At 47.1% G+C, this 19,794-nt stretch overlaps 1 protein-coding gene across 1 annotated transcript in view; it reads left to right on the top strand.

Annotated features, from left to right (window-relative positions):
- The window catches only part of LOC147665628 (low-density lipoprotein receptor-related protein 6-like), a 174,911-nt gene extending 161,056 nt beyond the window's left edge, over positions 1 to 13,855 (top strand). Inside the window, exon 7 of the mRNA XM_086949634.1 lies at positions 13,749 to 13,855. Within this exon, the coding sequence (XP_086805760.1) occupies positions 13,749 to 13,778 (30 nt within the window). The 3' untranslated portion in view covers positions 13,779 to 13,855. The remainder of the gene's footprint in view (positions 1 to 13,748) is intronic.
- The last annotated feature ends 5,939 nt before the right edge of the window (positions 13,856 to 19,794 follow it).

The following is a 19,794-nucleotide window of genomic DNA, read 5'->3' on the forward strand; positions in this document are numbered from 1 at the left end:
CTGTTATTACGTCGTGGTGCTTATATAGGCGCCACCCAGGCAGGCAGACATCAGTTCTTTTCTTTCTGCCCCAGTTAAGCACTTTTCTGGGAAGAGCCACCCCTCTGCCACTTTTTGGCAGATTTTTCTAGTCTTTTATCGAATTCAGAATTTTTTTCTACTTTGTGTGAGGGATGTCTTTGATGAAGACAAGTTTCAAGCTGTGCAGTGCTTGCCACCGCATGATGTTGGTTACCGATCCCCCACCTCATCTGTCTATCTCGAGCGCAACCACTATCCAAATTTTTGTTCAGACTGCCGGGACATAGCTCTGAAGGCCTTGAGGGAGGGAGTGATGAAGGTCCTTGCAGCCTAGCAGTCGACATCATCCGGTGAAATTCAGCGGAGGTCCTGATCGATTGAAGAGGTGGTTGCAGTTCTGCTCCTGGAGCCCTAAGTCCTTTACATCCCATTCAAGGTCCTCGGGACACTGGGAAGAGGCGAAAGTAGTCCAAACGGACTCCATCTTCACCTTGGCAGACATCTGTCATCAAGAGAGGTAAGGAGCACTGACTTTCTAAGCACGGTTCTGCAGAACCGGAGCCAGAGTAGACTTTGCGTCTCCCACCCTTTCCGGGAGCTGGAGTGACTCCCGCTCAAAAGAGTTTTTTGAGGCCATGCGCTGCATATTTGAGTGGAATGACCCCGCTGGTGAGCCCTCTGGCCTCGTAAATTCAGAAAGGGACCAATTGGGTTCAACGCAGTGTGCTCTGGCGGGGCCTCAAGGATCCGATCCGGGTCAACACTGGTCGTGCCTTCACGACCTTCTCCGGCATTGGACCCGAAGTCGGTACCTGCATTGCTGCCGGTGCCCATTGGCGGCGCCTTCCCATCCTCATCCGATGACATTCAGGTGCCGATTGAACCCAGTGGTTCCATGTAGTTGCCGGAGCACTTTGAGGATGTGCTAGGCTCAGGAGAGGAATAGGAGGGGTCTGTGGACCCTCTAGAACACCAGGATGTCTCCGAGGAGAACTTAGACTGCTAAGGGGAACTTGGGGAGGCCAGTGGAAGGGACACCTCCCCAGATACTGGCATGCTCTCTCCGTCAACAGTGGCTACGGAGAAGCAGGCATCCGATGCCATGGTGGTAAAGAGGGCAGCCAAGGTCCTTTAGTCCTGACCTGCACTGAGAGCAGCTCTAGTCAATCTGACCAAGGTGCTTTAACCAGAGGCTGACACTTCCGAAACCCTTTTGCCTTTTAATCAAGCACTTATGGACGTCCTTCTTGGCACGTTGTCCAAGCCTAGCACATGGGCTCCTGTGAATAGGATGATTGCATGCTGCCATCGCCCAGCTCTGGGTGACCCTAATTCCCTCACCAATGCTCCACCCCAGAAAGTTTGGTGGTGTAGGCCTCTACGTTCCAGGGCACGTTCTCTTCTGCCCCTCCAGATAGAGAATCCAAGAGGTTGGATGCATTTGGAAAAAAATGGTTTCCTTCCTCCAGCCTGGCATTGTGGTCTGTGAATATCGCATGCGTATTGGGCTGTTTCTTCCATTCCCATTTTTGTGACCGTTGTGCAAGTGCTGCCACACATTCCGGAGGAGGCCCGGGATGTGCTCTCCCAAGCGGTCAAGGATGGGAGAGATGCAGCATAATTCACCATAAGGTGTGGCTTAGGTACGATGGATGTGTTTGTCAGATCAATTTCAACTACAGTGGCATTGAGGCGCCTCGCCTGGCTTCTTGGGGGATTTCCAGGCTAAACTGATGAACATGCCCTTTGATGGAACCTGTGTCCGGTTCAAGGACTCTTGAGCTACGGCCAGATCCTTGGGCCTCTCCTCCACTCCTTATGACCCGCCTTCTTTTCATCCCTTTCATGGCAATGGAAGGGGTTTCCAGCCACGCCAGCCCTATCCTCGACACTGTCCTGCACAGACTGCCCAAGTCTTGCAAGGACACGGACACTGTACATTCTGATCCTGTAATGGAGGCCAGAAGTAGTCTGCCATCCTTTCCCCCTGCAGCCGCAGCCTCCAAGCACTCCTAGGCTGATTCTGCAGCACCACACTACTTCAATTGGTGGGAATATTAGTTGTCTTCCCCCACTGGAGATCAATAACATAGGATAAGTTGGCCTTGCTGATCATCCAGGAGGGCCATTCTCTACCCTTCCTTTCTTTTCCTCTTCTCATTCTGCCAAATCAAGAACAGCTGACAGAGGATCATTTAAAGGTGCTCTATGAGAAAGTTACAGCTTTCTTGGCCAAGAAAGCTATAGAAAGGGTCCCGGTTTTAGAAGTAGGCAATGGTTGTTCCTGCTACTAAGGGGCTACAACCCATTTTAGATCTTAGGACCGTCCATCTCTTCCTCAAGAAGGAGGAATTCAAGATGCTTACTCTGGCTCACGTCTTGTCTGCCCTAGACCAAGGAGACTGGATTGTAGCATTGGACCTTCAAGATGCGTATTCTCACATCCTCATCCTACCAGGCCAAAGGCGTTACCTGCGGTTCAAGGTAGGCCCTGCTCACTTTCAACTTACTGTGCGTGCTTCCCTTGGGTCTGCCTAGAAAGCGGCAGATGAGTATCACTCCTAAAGGCAGCCTTTATGAGACAGGGGAGCAGGCAGGTAAACTCTTAGCTCTAAGAATTAGACAGGACTCTAGTAGCAATATCATAGCAACAGTAGAAGAGGGTACTCAGAATTTTACAAAGCCGGAAGATATTGTAAAGGGGTTTACATTTTTTTTCCAGAAACTGTACATGGAAGAGACGCAGAGTGTTTTCCCCCGTATAGATTTTATGGACGAGGGCCCCCAGTTGGCTGCTGCAGAGAGTACGAGGCTTAATAGGGACATGGATATAGAAGAGGTCTGGTAGCCATGCAGGAGCTAGCATCAGGGAAGGCCTTGGGGCCAGATAGTATCCCCCTCAAGGTATATAAAAGTCTACAGAATGAGATTGCTCCTATATTATTGGACTTATTTAATGGTATTTTCTCCCATGAGGTACCATACTCGTGGCAGGAAACTAACATCGTCATATTTCATAAGAAAGGTAAACCTAAGGAAAAACCGGGCTCTTACCGTCCAATATCCCTCATTAACACGGACATAAAGATTTATGCGAAGATCTTGGCCAGGAGGCTAGGGGGGGGTCATCGGCAGTCTGGTTTTTCCATGGCAGCATCGGTTTAGCCCAGGCCGGAGCACTACGATCACATCAGACGTGCCATTTCTCTATTCGATGAATGGATGCCACGGGGGGCCGGATGGCCATGCTCCTCCTGGACGCCGAAAAGGCCTTTGATCGTGTTGCGTAGGGGATATTTGATCGAAGAGGTTTTGGCCCTAAGATCATGAGAGCAATCAAGGCGATGTATTCCGGTCCAAAGGCCAGGATTCAATTAATGGGAGGCTCTTCGGAACCATTCTGTATCTCCAGGGGGACACGTCAGGGGTGTCCCTGTTCGCCCATTCTTTTTGCTATGTATATAGACCCGCTGGTACAATATTTATTAGAATGTATGGAAATTGAACCAGTGGTCTGCAATGGCTTTGAAACAAAACTGTTGGCGTACGCTGACGACTTGGCTATTATTACTCCAGAACCAGATAAAGCCATGGTAGCGATTGCGGGCATAGCTAAGGAGTTTGAGCGGAATTCAGGATATCTCCTAAACGAGAGCAAAACACAGATATGTACAAGCAATATTTTAAGATCTGTGGTTTCAAGATTCAGCAGTCTATCTGGGAGTTAGGATAAATTCTGAGAAGTGAAATTGTAAAAGATAATTATAACCCGCTGATAAAATCAATTGATACAGACCGTAGGAGAATAGATGTGCTCCATCTTTCCATAACCGGAAGAGTAAATGTACTCAAGATGACCATGCTCCCCAAGATACTATATCTTTTCCGCTCAATTTCCTATCTGATCGACTAATACTAAAATCAATTGCGTCCATTTTCATGAATTTTATCTGGCAATATGGTAAAATCAGGCGGTCCATAAAAACTGCCATTAATCTTTGCCGCACTCACCCTCTACCACTCAGCCGATTAGGCACTGAGGGCCGCATGACCACGGAAGCAGCCGGGGGAAGCGAGAGGCCATCTTGGGAGTCACGCAGGGTGGTGGGTTAGTCTTTTTCCGTGCTCAGCGGGCACATAAAGGAAGGGGAAACGCGCAGGCGCCAGTCCTAGAATACTCCTTAGGCAGAAGCCGGGAGCTGTCGTACTCTGTACTTTTAACCTTGTATTGCTTTGTAATTTGCTCACCTTTTTAAAACTGCCATTAATCTTTGCCGCACTCGCCCTCTACCACTCAGCCGATTAGGCGCTGAGTGCTGCATGACAACGGAGGCAGCCGGTTGAAACGAGCGGCCATCTTAGGAGTCACGCAGGGTGGTGGGCTAGTCTTTTTCCATGCTCAGCGGGCACATAAAGGAAGACGGGAATGCTTTCGCGCAGCGGGCGCAGTTGTGGCACGCCAAAGGCGTGCCAAAGGCAAGCCCGTCTGCGCGCGCCCGCACGAGCCCAGAGGGCACGAACCTTGCTCAAAATCGGGTAGAATCTACTTATCCTACCTATACATCATACTCTGCTGACACATTATACAACATCAGAGCTGCAGGATCAGCCAAACGATGCTCAAACATAAGCTGCTTAAAGAAGTTCCCTAGTACACTGGAAGGCCCGGTAGCTTGCAGACACTGTTCTTTTCAAAGCGATCTGTTTGTATCTTACTCGTTGCCATCTAGGCTTCTGACAGTTAATCCAACCGAGGGCCCATCCAACATCTAATGTACGCTCCTTAGCCAAACACCCTTTCGAAACTTGGGACCTGATTACCTAACATTCCCCTGAGATTTGTTTCCTCATGGAAACCTGGCTGAATCCCTCAAACCATCCCATCATAAATTTAGCCATCCCAGAGAACTATAAGTTCCTTCACCTCGATCGGGTGGGTAAAACAGGAGGTGGAATAGCCATCGCCTTTAAGAACCATCTTAGTATATTTTGTCTATCCACTCTAACTAACGAGAGCTTAGAAAAGGCATCTTTAAGGTCACTTTATCACCCACGGAAAGCTGGAATGGAGCCCTAGTATACCGGCCCCCTGGCCCTAGAGCCAATTTCAGATAAACTTATAGACTATATAGCCATTCACATTCTCGCTTCAAATAATTTCTTGATGCTGGGAGACTTTAATTTTCATTGTAAATCACACACAACCCAAGAGGTAAACCAACTCCTCTCTGGTCTGGAGCAGCTTGGTCTAACCCAAAGAGTTAATGGCCCAACACACTTGGCGGGCCATACTTTGGACTTAATCTTTTCCAACGTCGACCATCTGACCTGTGAATCTCCTTGACCCCTTACCTGGATGGACCACTCTATGATAGTTTTCCATCCCTAATCTTCGCTCAAAAATCTTACCTCAGACTGCAAGCAGTAAACATTTAGCCAATAGACCCTGACGCAATCTCTCGTTAGAGGCCTTTGACAAGGTGTTCCAAATGGAACCGCAAATAAATGAACTAGAAGTATTCAAAATGTTGGCCTCCTTCAAGTCATTTGTGAAAGCCTTAGACTTGATGATCCCAATAAAAAATAACCTTGGCCCGTCCCCAAGGCAAACCTCAGCACAGTGGTACTCCACAGAGTTAAGGCAGGAAAAATCTTCTTGTAAGCAATTAGAGAGATGCTGGCGAGTGAGTAAGACCCCACAGAATCGACTGGTGTACAAACAAGCCCTGTCTAACTACTATCGTAACCTAAAGTTAGCCAGACGTATGTACATTCTAAATCAAATTGAGTGTTCCAGCAATTCCTCTAAAGCTCTCTTTGACATTGTCAGAGACTTTGTATCACCTCATGTTTGTAAACAAACTCCCTTGGAATCCCAAGAATTCTTTAACTCCCTAGCAGTCTTCTTTCAGGAGAAAATCACAAACATCTATCCTAATTTTCCATCATCGGCCACGTTAAATCTGCGACCTCCGGCTTACCCTGAAGGACCTACAATAATGGCAGATTGCTCTCTTGACTGCTTAGCACCTGCCTCACTGGAAGAGATAACCAAAGCACTGTGCTCGGCTAAATCTGGTTCACCCACAGATCCTTGCCCTCCCAAAATCATGGCTCTCCTGACCCCCAGTTGTGCCCCGGCCATTCAAAAAATGTTTAATCAATCTATTCAATCTGGTATCATAACCACAGCCTGGAAGGAAGTGTTTGTGCGGCCTTTCTTGAGAAAAAGCCTTGGCAAACCTACAGGTCCTTGGCAATTATCGCCAATTTCCCTGCTTCCATTACTGGCCAAAATGCTAGAAAGTATTATTAACCGGCAACTGAGTAGCTACCTTGGAACCAACATTATCCTGCACCCTCACAATCAGGATTCTGTCCAGGTTTCAGCACGGAGACTGCCCTATTAGCCGTGACGGACTCCCTGAGGACGACAATAGATGCAGGTGGATCAGCTATACTAATCCTTCTCAACCTCTCCGCGGCCTTTGATACCATCTCCCACACAAGGCTCACGGAGAGGTTAACCTCCTGTGGCATTCAGGGAGTAGCCCTTAAATGGTTTCAGAACTTTCTGGCTGACAGAACCCAAACAGTCATCTTGGGCCCATTTCAGTCCGATAAAATACTACTGGACAAGGGTGTTCCTCAGGGCTCCTGCTTAAGCCCAACCCTTTTTAACATTTATATGGCCCCTTTGGCAAAAGCAGTAGAAGCCCTGGGTTTTGAAACTATTTCATATGCTGATGACACCCAGCTGCCGTTTACCATCGGCCCCAATCCAGAATCTGACAAATCCCGTTTCTCCAAGGGTATATTGGCGATATCCAATTGGATGACTAAGAACTGTCTCCAGTTGAACCCAGGTAAAACGGAAGTCATGTTACTTGGAAATGCCTCGGCAGTCTGGTCTAATGATTGGTGGCCCCCGCAGTTGGGTATCACACCCGTCGCCAAGCAGTGTGTTAAAAATCTGGGCGTAAAGGTGGATCAATTGTTGTCAATGAAGGATCACGTAGCAGCCACAACGAGTTCCTGCTCGACTGCCCATTGTAGAACGCTGGTCCAAGCAATGGTGATCAGCCGCTTGGACTACGGAAATGCCTTGCTGGCCAAGGTGGGTGTGACACTACTAAATAAATTACAGGTCATTCAAAATACCGCCGCCAGAATGATCTCAAATATGCCAGCAGGCTCCCCCTCCGTACCTCTGCTAAAAGAACTGCACTGGTTACCGGTAAAAAAATGATCCATCTTTAAAATTTGCCGTTTGTCATTCAACGCTTTAAATGGCCGAGGCCCGCACTATTTACAAAAGAAATTGAAAAAACACATTCCAGGCCGTAATCTGAGATCTGGCTCCCTGCAATTGCTTCAAATCCCTCGCATCCCTCTGAATCGTACTGGAGGCAGAGATTTTTCCTACCTAGCGCCCAAGTACTGGAACAGCTTGCCTAAGGCCATGATGGATACTCTGTCATATGGAACCTTCAGGAAACACCCAAAGGACTTCTTGTATTAGATTACTACAACCCAGGACCCCGCTACCAGTGACGTTTCTCTAGCGCTGAGATGCCCCAGGGTGATTTGCGCGCTATAAAAGAGTAACTAAGATAACATAACAAATATATGTCACTCCCACAACAAAGGGGAGGGCTGGCAATAACCAACATTAGATTTTATCAACTGGCCTGTCTCCTGAGCCATATGGCTAAAGTACTTGTGCCTGCGACGAAAATATATGGCACCTGGTATGCTCATCAGGAAATCCCGTCTATATATTAGCTGTTTCTAGGCAGAGAGGCCCGCGGACTCCTGTTATGGAAAAATAATAGGCGATATTACAAGAAGATGTACGATGAGGTCCCAGACAGCCTCTGGGAAGTCTGGAAAAGAGTTTGTAAGGTGTGGAAATTCCTAATATCAATTACTACATACCCCTATGGCATTCTAACATCTTTCTGCAACTCAGTTATGATAGTATACGAACATTATGGGAGCAACAAGGGGTCAGAAGAATAAGTGACCTATATGAAGGCAATAATCTTTTGGGTTTTAAAGAGTTGCAGCAGAAATTTGGAATCCCTCTGAGTCAGAGTTTTAAGTTTATACAAATCTCTGGCCTTCTAAACCGTATTAGGCCTCGATTTGTTCCAGGAGGCCAGATTAATATGATGGAGTATTTGTTAAGAGGTGGTATTAAAATTAAAATGATCTATGGCTCGTTATTGTCAAGTACACTGGATGACCGGTAAAAATGCGCAATGACATGGGTATCTAAATTGGCTGACCCGGACGTGGATTTATGTAAATCTTTGCAGTTGGCTGATGGAGTATTCCGCTCATCAAACTTGAAAGCTTAACATTACAAGACGGTTTTTAACTTGTATTTTACCCCAGCCAAACTATTTAATTGGGGGAAAAGAGAGGATGACAAGTGCCCGAGATGTTACGAAGGTCCAGCCAACTTGCTACATATGTTTTTTCATTGTGATACATTAGTTTTAATTAGGGGAGAGATTGAGAAATTTTGGGGGGGCTGCTAGGATTTAAGATCGACCTATCCCCTACCCTAATGCTAATAGGAATGGATAACAACTTGAATCTTAATAAGGAGAATGAAGCCTTCATATTTATTAATGTGAGGTTCCGTGACGATTCGAACCCGTGTTTTCGACATTGTCGTAAACCTATAATTCCGGTACCAGTGAACCGTAAATGATCCATATAGTATATCCTGGTGTTTTCGCTATGCTATGAGCAAGAGCACTCTTGTTATGAGCACATTTCCGGTACACCAATGGCATCCATCTTAGAATACGGCATCCATCTTCTATTCTTGCCCTCACATAGTCAATGAACAAACAGTGACCTCTGATCAATTCATTTCGCTAAAGGACATGTAGGCTTTAGCCCGGCAATTCACCTTGTTAATGACACGTACACCTTAGTTCAGAAACGCTGTGGCCGCATGACTCGGCAGAAGCTGCCTCCTCTGCCTGAGGCCAGTCCTGCTATACTGGTTCTCGTGCTCGTTGGCCTGATCATGATTAGGCGGCCGAAGACAGTAGCCTTGCCCATTTACGACCCACAAACATCTCTTATCCTGCTTTTCTATCTTCTACACCTGGCTCTGCTCCTTTTCTTCTGGCCCTTTATTATGGGGAGATAACGAAATTTATGATAAGGCGGTCCGGCTCTTGAATGAGAAGATGACATGAGATTATGATTGAACAGTGGGAACCCCTCATTCGTAATGTTTGACATCAGAACTTCGTTGACTGTTCCTGTTTGACGCCAAATATTTATTGTTTAGAATACAAAGTTTAAGAAATGTACGAGTATGTGAAGAATGTTGCCTACAACTAAAAATCGTGTATTTAAGGAGCAACTCACTTAGTACAAATCGAACAGGCTCCTAGAATCTGCCCGTGTGTAGTTTCTGTGACTTCTGTATCCCTGCAGTAATAAACCTTTGGTCTTTGACGCCACCATCGAGAAGCCCGTGTTTCTGTTTATCTGTGCACCGAGACAGGTAGAACTCAGGGGTCTTCGGGTGTTATCCCTGACACCTCTGGACCGTAATTAGTCCAGAACTCCAAATGTAGCTGTCCTTCAGCTATTACCAGCTGCTGGCTGGAAAGATGTAGTACCGCCTTCTTATCAGTAGTGGTTGGCTAGACTTCTAGGGATCTATGTCGAATCTGCTCTCTATTCACGCAGGGGTAAAAAAATTTGTTTGGGGGCAGTTCATCTGGGGACCTATCACTAGGTGGGCGACCCAGCATATATAGTGTCTACCCTATGTCTAATTGCATGCGGGATAATATGATCGGAAAATTGAATTGTGACTCACTATTTATGAATTATCTGCTGCCCGCTGTTATTATTGTTCCTTTTTCGAGAAAATACTATTTTTACTACGGAAATTGGTTCGTATATTTTCAATGTGATATATTGGATGGATTTTAAATAAGTCATATGATTGGATAATATGTTTTTATTTATTGTTGTCTATACCAGGTCTTTTTCAATAAAAAATAAAAAATAAAAAAAGGGTCTTACCAGTGCCTCTAATGTGTTCACCAAAGTGATGGCAATGGCCGCAGCTATTCTGCGCAGGTTAGGGGTGTTAGTCTTCCCTTTCCTCGACGACTGGCTGTTGAAGGAGTCTTCGCCCCAGGCAGAAGTCTCACATCTTCAGACTGGGGTGAACCTTCTGAATTTGCTGGGGTTCTCTATAAATGTGCTGAAGTCACACCTGACTCCTTCTCAGATGCTCCCTTTCATTGGGGCAGTTCTAGACACAGTGCAGTTTCAGGCCTATCGTCCAGAACGGCATGTCCATGATATTCAAGATTTGATTCTGATGTTTCAGCCTCTATCTTGAATTTCAGTGAGTGACTATGAGGCTGTTGGGCCTCATGGCCTCCTGCATCCTGTTGAAGCATTCCAGGTGGTGTATGCGGGCTCTACAGTGGGACCTTAAGTTCCAGTGGTCATAGCATCGGGGAAATCTCACAGACATGGTCCAGATCTTGGAAGGAACTGTGAGAAATCTGCAGTGGTGGTTGACTAACTGCAATTGGATCAATGGCATACCCCTTCTCCCTTCCTCAACCAGATATTACAACGTGTCAGATGTCACTTCTGGAATGAGGTTGCCATCTGGGAGAGGTGGAGATCAGGGACACTGGTCTCTGGCAGTCAGGGCTCCACATACATAAGTGGAGCTTTGAGCGATTTGATTGTCATTGAAAGCATTTCTTCCCTCTGTCAAGCGGTAGCTAGTGCAGGTGTTCATGGACAACACCACTGTCATGTGGTACTGCAACAAGTAGGGCTGGGTGGAGTTGTGGATCCTTTGAGAGGCCCTGTGTTTCTGGACATGGCTGAAACAGCATGGCATAACCCTGGAGGTTCAACACCTGGCAGGTTCTCTGAACACCAGGGCAGACTAACTCAGCAGTCTATGCCTAGCGGATCATGAATGGCATCTCCAGTTGAAGGTGGCACAAGGTCTCTCAGCAATGGGGAGAACCTTGGTTAGATTTCTTCGTTTCTGAAGAGAACGTGCAGAGTCGGCAGTTCTGCATGTTTGAGTTTCCAAGACGGCTATCACTTGGTGACGCCTTTCGTCACGAGTGGACCTCAGGCCTCCTGTATGCCTTTCAGCCCATACCACTCCTGCCCGGGGTTCTGAAGATCAGGAAACACCAGGCCCAAGTCATCCTTGTGGCTCCGGGCTGTACAAGGAGTGTCTGGTATCCAGAGCTTCTGAGAATGAGCATTATTCCTCCGATCAGGCTGCCCCTTCGGGTGGATCCTCTGTCACAGCAGCAGAGGAGGGTTCTCCACCTAAACCTGTCAACTTTGCACCTCCATGTATGGAAATTGAGGGGCAATAGTTGATAGCTTTTGACCCTCCTGATGTCTGTAATATTGTTCTGGCAGCCAGGCAGCCCTCCACTAAGACTGTATATGCCTGCTGTTGGCAGAAATTTGTATTATACTGTACAGAAAGGAATATTGACCCTCTCTGCTTTTTTGCGGCTGCCAGACCAAACCTCTCGTCAAATCTCCCATTGTACATAGATTTCACCTATGCCCTTTGTTGTGCTGTAGTGGGACCTAAATTTGGTCCTCACCTATTTGATGTGTGCTCCCTTTGAGCCATTACACAATTGTCCCCGCTGGCGGTTCACCATCAAAACTGCCTTCTTAGTGGTGATTACATCGGCCCGGAGGGGGAGCAAACTGAAGGTGTTATCTTGCTTGCCTTCTTAGCCTTTGTCTTTACCCGGCAAAGTGGTGCTTAACACCCGGGCATCCTTTTTACCGAACGTTGTGACCCCTTTTCATCAGTCAGTCCATCACGCTGCCCACATTCTTTGCTCCCCCGCATCCCTCCAAGGAAGAGGAGCGTCTCCACCAACCGGACCCAAAAAGAGCATTGTCGTTCTCCCTTGACCGCACTAAAGAATTCCAAGTGGATGACCAACTCTTTGTGGGGAGCATGGAAGCGAAGAAGGGCAGTGCAGAAAAGGACCATTTCTTGCTGGGTCATTCTCTGCATTATGATCTGTTCTGCCCTGGCAAAGGAGCAGCCCCCTGAGGGATTAAGGGCCCATTCCACAAGGGGAAAGGTTGAGACTACTGTCTTGGCTCAGGGTGTCCCACTCCAATACATCTGTCAGCCAGCAACGTTGGCATCTTTGTACAAGTTTGCAAAACACTACTGACTGAAATGTCTGGTCCGCAGGGATGAGCACTTTTTCGCTCGGTCCTGCAGGACTTCCTAGTATAGGATATTGGTCCACAGCCCACCGCCAGGATGGTAAGGCTTGAGTATCTAATTAAAAGGTAAAATAATCTGCAGCTAGAAGGCTCTAACAAATGAACAAGTTACCTTCCGTAACTCATTATCTGGTAGGGACTCTATTTGCAGATTCCTTACAGCCCCACCCATGCCTTCCAGTTTTTTGGACTAATGTTGTAGGGCTAAAGTTATTCTTCTTTTCAGGGCTCTAGTTTTGCACACGACTACGTCAGTTACTTATTGGCTCTGTGCTTCTGGCGTGGAAAAAACGAAAAGTACTTATATCCACGCGAATGGGTGGTGCCTATGTAGCCACTGCAACATCATAACTGACGCTGCCAACGACGTCGTGCAGAGTTGAATGGAGCCACAAGATGCCCCGTGCAAGGGATATTGCTCAGCTAGAGTTTCCAGATCCAGCATGACACCTGGTAAATTCAAAGGTAAGGAATCTGCTGCTAGATAGTCTCTACCAGATAATGTGTTACAGAAGGTGAGTAACTTGTTCATCTGCATCAAACATGGCAGGCAGTTGGCAAGACACTCACGGTATAGGTATTTCAGTTATTTTGCAGATTCAAAAGGAGAAAGTTATAGAAGTTAGAACGGCTCAAAACAATTTTGATTTACTATTACATGTTTCACTAATGGATCTGCAAAAAATGTTTAATTTTAGCAGATTTACCTACTCTCGAATTTCTAGATATCATGCATGTCCATCAAGGGTGGCGAAGTTTTGCAGGTTGTACTGTTGGTTATATCAAATTTTGAGCAGATAAAACGGGGCAAAGATTAAAGGATAGGTAATTAGTTTCATTCACTAAGAACTTTGGTGGTGGTTAATCTGCATGAAATGTTTCATCTAGCAGATTAATCCCAGTCCAAGGCTAGACAAGTCGTGAAACCAACCATTGCTGCACACAGCCGAAGGTGTTTGGGTGCAGGGCGTGGCCAAAGGCCAAGCACATCGCAGAGTTTGGTATGACAGGCATGCACAGAAGGGGTTGGGCGGCCATGTCGGGTTGAGAGCAGGGCCTTGCTGTGAGCCCTTCTGCGCACAGCTAAGACAATTTGCGCCACCAGTCGTGCACAAAACGCCAACTTGGCAAAGGGACTGAAACTATCAAGCTAACAAAGTGGCGCCATGGTGGGTGGTGCAAGTTAAGGCATGTTGGGTGTGCATTTGTAACCTTAACTGCTGCATTTCAGTGGTTTGGACAAGTTTGAGCAGTATCATAACTCACACTTTAACTAAGGTTTTTCCAGTGAAGAAAACATATATATGCATGTATACCCAAATGAAAATGTATTTTCTCTCATAATACGATTGCAGTGTAGGCCTTTTGAAAACTATCCAAAGATCCGTTTCAATACAATTGAGCATTGTTCCCATTTTATCTTACCACAGGAGCTGGCAACCCCTCTGCAATCAAAATGAATTTCTGCCAAAATTGTGATGTCCAAAATGGAGTTGAGGTCATGTACTGTCATGAAATTAAAGTTTTGTACAACTGATTTTGTGTATTCATACTTTTTTTTATAAAAAGGTAATGTTTTGTGCAATTTTAGAATTTAGACTATTAACCCTCCGGTGCCAATCTTAAATGTGTTATCAAATTATGGTAGCATTCAAATCATTTCAGTACTTGTACGTCTGATATCTGGGTTCCAAGTGTTCTTTTGTAAACTAACTGTTAACTTATATTAAAAAGAGGAAGTGGGAAGTTTAATTGAAAGTATACTGCGCTTCTCCGCTGTTAAACCATCCAAAAAGTTAGGTAACTCACTGTAGCCCTTTATGCTCTCTCACTTCTTACAGCCGGAAAACTTTTTTTTTCTTCTTTTTTTGTAAAAGGACGTTCTCACTATGTTTTTCCAGTGGCTTGCTTCATAGTCCTCACCCAGATACTTTAATGTATCTGAGTGGGCTCAACCTTGCTAGCCAAGGGAGCCCTTTAGAGAGTTTGTGTAGGGATCAAAATTGTCTAAAGGAATCCTAAACGCTTTCAAAATGTATTCTAAAGATCCTTTGGCAATGTTAAAAGAAAAGGGGTGATGTCAGAGTATGCAGTGTACTCCTACACCACTCCTGTTTTGCTTTTATGGTCATGAGGCTTTCTTCAGGCTTGTTATTTGAGAGATCCCTATAATGTCTCCTATTTCATGTTAGTTATAATCCTGCAGTGCCCTATATTTTGGGCTCATTCAACCCCATTCACTCGCATTTGCTAAAACATGCCATTAATACCAACCACACTGAGGACTTTCCTCAGCCATGTATTAATTAGTTAATTTTTGAAGGCCCCACAGGGCATTAGAGGCGGGCAGACCTTGTAGTCACACATTTGGAAAGATACCCGCCCACACAAGACCAACCTCACTCCTCTATGCTCTGTAAAACCTGAGAAATAGCATCTATATGGTTTGTAGGTGAAATCTCTCTAATTTTATTGAATAATCATGGTTAGAATTTGAAGCAAAGGTTTGCATGTTTTTTTATTAGCATAATTGCAGATTGGGAGGGAATTTTCAAATACCAATGACTTTGAAAGCATCATCTTTTATAAGTGAGCCTGTTGGGAAACCCATCTCTTTGTGGAGATTTCAAAATACATTTGATTTTGCTGTTTTGCTTTAATAAAGGAGTTGACTTTTTCATGCCCACTGTTAACTGCACACCAAGCATTGTATTACACTGCCCCCTTATCTGTTCTGTAAACAAAAAAAACATAATGCCCGGTAAATCCTCGGGTACAATGACTGGCCCCTGCTTTGACTAGCGATAGAGGTCTCCAGTATGAGTGACTAGGAAACAAATTCTATGTTCCCCTCTGAAGCAAGCAAAAGGGCTGTCTGCCCAAGTGTACCTGAGCCATGGAGCCCTTCTGTATGAAATGGGAGTCTTAATTAATGGGGTTAAGAGCCCACTTTAATCGCTATCCTTTTCAAGGTGATCCGGTGCTGCTTGCATGGCACCTCCCATTTGGATGCTGCAGAGTCCTCCAATTCTAGAATTCTGGACATTCCCATTATTTCACAAGCTGTAGACCCCTTGCATAGAATCCTCAAGTTGGCACCCTCTATGTGGCTAACATTGCTTGGACGAACTTGCATTTTTGAGTGGTGAACGTAGAAAGCATGGAAACCTGATATGTACTAGAAATGAGAATTATCTGCAGGGGTGGAATGTTAGGCATTATTACAGGCACAGATCAAAGTAAAGTTTCATGTTATGATACAGTTAAGGGACTGCCATATTTATATATACACTAGAAAGCCAAATTTTCTCCGTAATAACTTGAGCTGCTCAGCAAGTAGGCTGTACTTTACAGTGACTATACCAGCAAATGTAGGAAGGGCTGACGTGCATTGAGGTGTCAGCACTTCATACCAAAAGCATACAGTAATAAATAACATCAGTGTGCCATTGTTAAGCAATTTGCAAAAAGCACTACGAATCAAGTAGCAATGGTTAGACCTTATTAGGATTTTAAAGCCCACTATGCAAGGTGATTTTTGGATCATACACAAAGATCCCTTTCGGAAAAATGAAGTGCAAAATTGTGCATTGAAATGCTATTGGGCCAGGTGTTTTGCTCAAAACATAAGCTATGAATTCCACGCAAACTCATGAATCTTTTCTTCAGGGTACCTAGCTCTCATTTTGCTCCTTTGAGCTTTCTTACTTTCTCTGTTCTACCCCAATTTCCTAACCTGTTCCCACTGCCTCTCAACCTTTTCCCCACTATCTTTGTTTGCTGGTGCATCTCTTTCCATTCCTATGTCTCCTGCTCTCTTGCTTTTTTGTATGTTTTCTCCTTTCTCAGTCTCTCTCCTCTTCTAGAACCTCTTCGCTCTATTCGCTCTTCTCTGTACTTCTCACTATTTTCTCTCGAGCTTCTTCTCCATAGACTGTACGGCAACTGAAACTTTCTCTTGTCTTTGCGTGGCAACTAGGAGCACCTGCCACCATTCTTTGGCCACTGTGCTTTTTCAGTTTCCCAGTCCCATAAACATACCATCTGAGGGAGGAATCCTGGAACTGGAGAAGTTCTCTATGATCATGGAACAAAGAAGTTAGTCTAATGTGGACATCATATCCCTGCAGCTTGCTGTCAATTCTTGTTGGACAGAACATAGAGCTTCATGGATTTGGTATGTTTTTACTGCTTTAGGACAGGCGACCCATTGATGTCTACAGCAATAACTTGACCGTGCTGTGGATTTACACTGGTCATTCACAGAACTACTAAAGAAAATGTTTTTAGGGCAAATACCACAAACATTTTCTTTTCCAAAATCAAAGTCTGCAAACAAGGGAAATGCTTCCCACGGGTCCAGAGTTGGAGGTTTTGTAATGCTGTGCTGTGCACTGTCAGGGGGCGTCATGGTGCTTGAACCAATTACCTAATTTGAGAAATGCTCCTCGCCTGACTAGACTCTGCTTTTGGAAGCCAAACTCTGGTCGCACTTAGGCTTGGGAGGATTATTTCAATAGACGGAAGATCCATCAATAGATTTTAACGATAGATCAGTCGAGGAGATTGGAGTCCCTCCCCCTCATTTAATTTCATTGAGGTCAATTTTGGGGTGAGGGCTGTAAGCATGGGACTGATGTCAGGCCCTTCAACGCTTTTGACACAAAGTTGAAAAGGCAAAGTTAAGTGAGTCAGCTTTTTTTAATTAGCTATTTAGAGTGGAAAACCTAAAACAAACTGTCAATGATCCTCCCCCACCCGAGCAGCCCCATCTATATCCCAACCACAAGCAAGTCCCTGTGAACATAAATGCAAATTCCAGTATACAGTGTTCCAGTCCCCGCCTAAAGAAAAACGGCCCCTCTCCTAGCCGTGGGCCTACCCTTCACTCCTTCCCTCCTCGTTCCCAGACAAGGCACCCTAGCTATCTGCATTTTGTATATGCACTCATCAGCAACAGCCCACTCCAAGAGATCCACAGCTTAATCTCCAGGGTCCTTGCCAACACCCATTGGATCATGAAGAGTTGTTGCACCTGTCCCAAACCCTGTGCCATCATTCAAGTCTGCAACTTAGAATGCCTTCAGCATGGCACCGCCGCACCCCAAGCAGGCAGGTTTTGTCAGAGTCCTGAAACTGCACTCCCATTAAATCTTTCAACCATTGCAATACTTCTACCCAGAAAGTAGTCAGTTGTGAGCATGTCAATGTCATGTAGAGAAAGTTGGCCTCTGGGACTTCACATTGCGCACATATCCTGACTGTTTGGGTGTATCCTGGACAGTTTGAGGTGTGGTAGTATGTTCTAGTCAGATAGTGGAATTGAATAACCTTGAATATCATTGTATGTAACCTCAGTTTAACTTGCTCGCAAACTCTCTTCAGTCAGTCTGTCAAACCGGTTTCACAGTCCAAACACTACCTGTCCCTTGCTTGGTCTGTTGTGACCCCTCTATCAGTCACCTGAGCCACATGTAAGTTGATCAGTCACCAACAGCCAGTAAGGTCTAGGAGCTAGCATGCCCCAGTAGTTCATCTGAGATGGACAGCCATATCCATGCCTGTGTGCACGATGCAGGCATAGTGTAAAAACTGCACAGCACCCAGGCCGAACCAATCTATCATTTGTAGAGCACGCTACTCACCCGTAAGGGTCTCAAGGTGCTGTGGGGAGGGTGCTGCTACTGCTCTAACAACCAGGTCTTGAGAAGTCTCCTGAAGGTCAGTAGGTCCTGGGTCTGTCGCAAGTGGATGGAGAGGGTATATCTGAAAGAGACACGTTAGTGATAGATTCCTTACCTTAGAATATTCCCAGGCGTCAGACTGGATCTGGAAATTTTTGCTTAGCAATACCCCTGCGCGTCGGTAGGCGTCGTCTGCGGCTCCACGTCCGTCGTCGGCGTCGTTAGCGCCGGAATGACGTCGTCGGAGTACTTAGACGCCGCCCATGCGCGCTGACGTCAGTTCTTCTTTTTTCCGCACCAGCTAGCGCAGAGCCGGAGAAGCTATACCCCTAGTCATTTTTTGACTGAACTTTTTGATCTTTTGATCATTCTCTTTCTTCGAGTCTTCGACTCTATCGGTGCCGGTAGGGATGCCCGGGTTCAAGCCCTGCTCGAAGTGCAACCGACTGATGTCGGTCACGGACCCCCATCGCCGGTGCCTGAAGTGCTTAGGCCTTGATCACGACGACCGCACCTGCTCCGACTGCCGGGCCCTGACGTCGAAGGCTAGGCGGGAGCAGTCCCGCAAGCGACTCGAGCTCCGGCAGTCGGTCCCGTGCCGCTCCAGGTCCCGGTCCCTCGGGAGGTCGAGGGACAGGTCGCGGGGTCGGAGTCATCGCAGCTCCGGGAGTGGACACCGGTCGTCAGGCTCCAAGTCCTCAGGTAAGAGGCATGAGAGGTCGGAGAGACGTCATCGTTCCTCCGACCCACCCCGACGCTCGCACGATGCGGCCGGGGGCTCGGGCGGCACCACTCGCGCGGCTCCGCGGGAGTCGCAAGCGTCGCCACCTGCCCCACAACTTCGGTACCCTGGGCACGGCGCGACACCGGAGGAGATCGAGCGGTACCTCTTGGCCATGAGGTCCCTCCCTCCTCAGTCGGGTTCCGTGGCGCCTCCGGGCCCGACGGTCCCGACTGGAGGCCCTAGGGTGCTTCGGCCCCGACGCCGTCAGGTGCTTCGGCCCCGACGCCGTCAGGTGCTTCGGCCCGACGCTGCCGGCGACTTCGGTCTCTGCGCCGCAGGACCTCACTGGATCCGCTTCCGGATCCGGGTCGTCGCCGGTCGACCTCACGACCTCACCGGCGCCGGCCCCACGGGTGTCGCCCCCGGCGCCCACTGTGGACGCTGTCCCCAATGTTCCCTACGGTCCGACTCTGGCGCCAGAACGACGCCGCTTCCGACGGCCTTTGGAGATTATTATTTCCATGAGGAGGCCCAGTCTACTAATCCTGTTTTGCAGGGAACGGGTGACGAGGAAGATTGGTAGGGGTCTGAGGACCCTCTGGCACTGGAGTGCCAGTCTCAACAGGACTGGGCATATGAGCTTGGGGAGGCCAGTGGTATTGACACTTCGCCAGACACTGGATTTGTCTCCCCTCCGACCGTGGCTTCGGAGGAGGGGTCTACATATAGTGTAGTGTTGACGAGGGCGGCCAAGGCCTTACACCTTGAGCTCCCCGTCGCGGCCGTGAGGACTAACCTCCTCACTGAGGTCCTCAAAACGCAGTCAAGCTCCAGGGAGCCTCTGCTGCCATTCAATGAGGCCTTGTGTGACGTTCTTGTGGGCACTTGGTCCAAGCCCGCCACAGGTCTGCCTGTGGATAGGAACGTGACCAGATGCTACCGCCCGGCCCCGGGCGACCCATGCTTTTTGTCCACCCATCCCACCCCGAGAGCCTGGTCATCTAAGCCTCCAATTCCCAGACCGCATTCCTGTCGGCCCCGCCCGACCGGGAATCCAAGAGATACGAA

Source organism: Lissotriton vulgaris, unplaced genomic scaffold (genome assembly GCF_964263255.1).
Source record: "Lissotriton vulgaris unplaced genomic scaffold, aLisVul1.2 SCAFFOLD_1027, whole genome shotgun sequence".
In the NCBI taxonomy this organism is placed as follows: Eukaryota; Metazoa; Chordata; class Amphibia; order Caudata; family Salamandridae; genus Lissotriton; species Lissotriton vulgaris.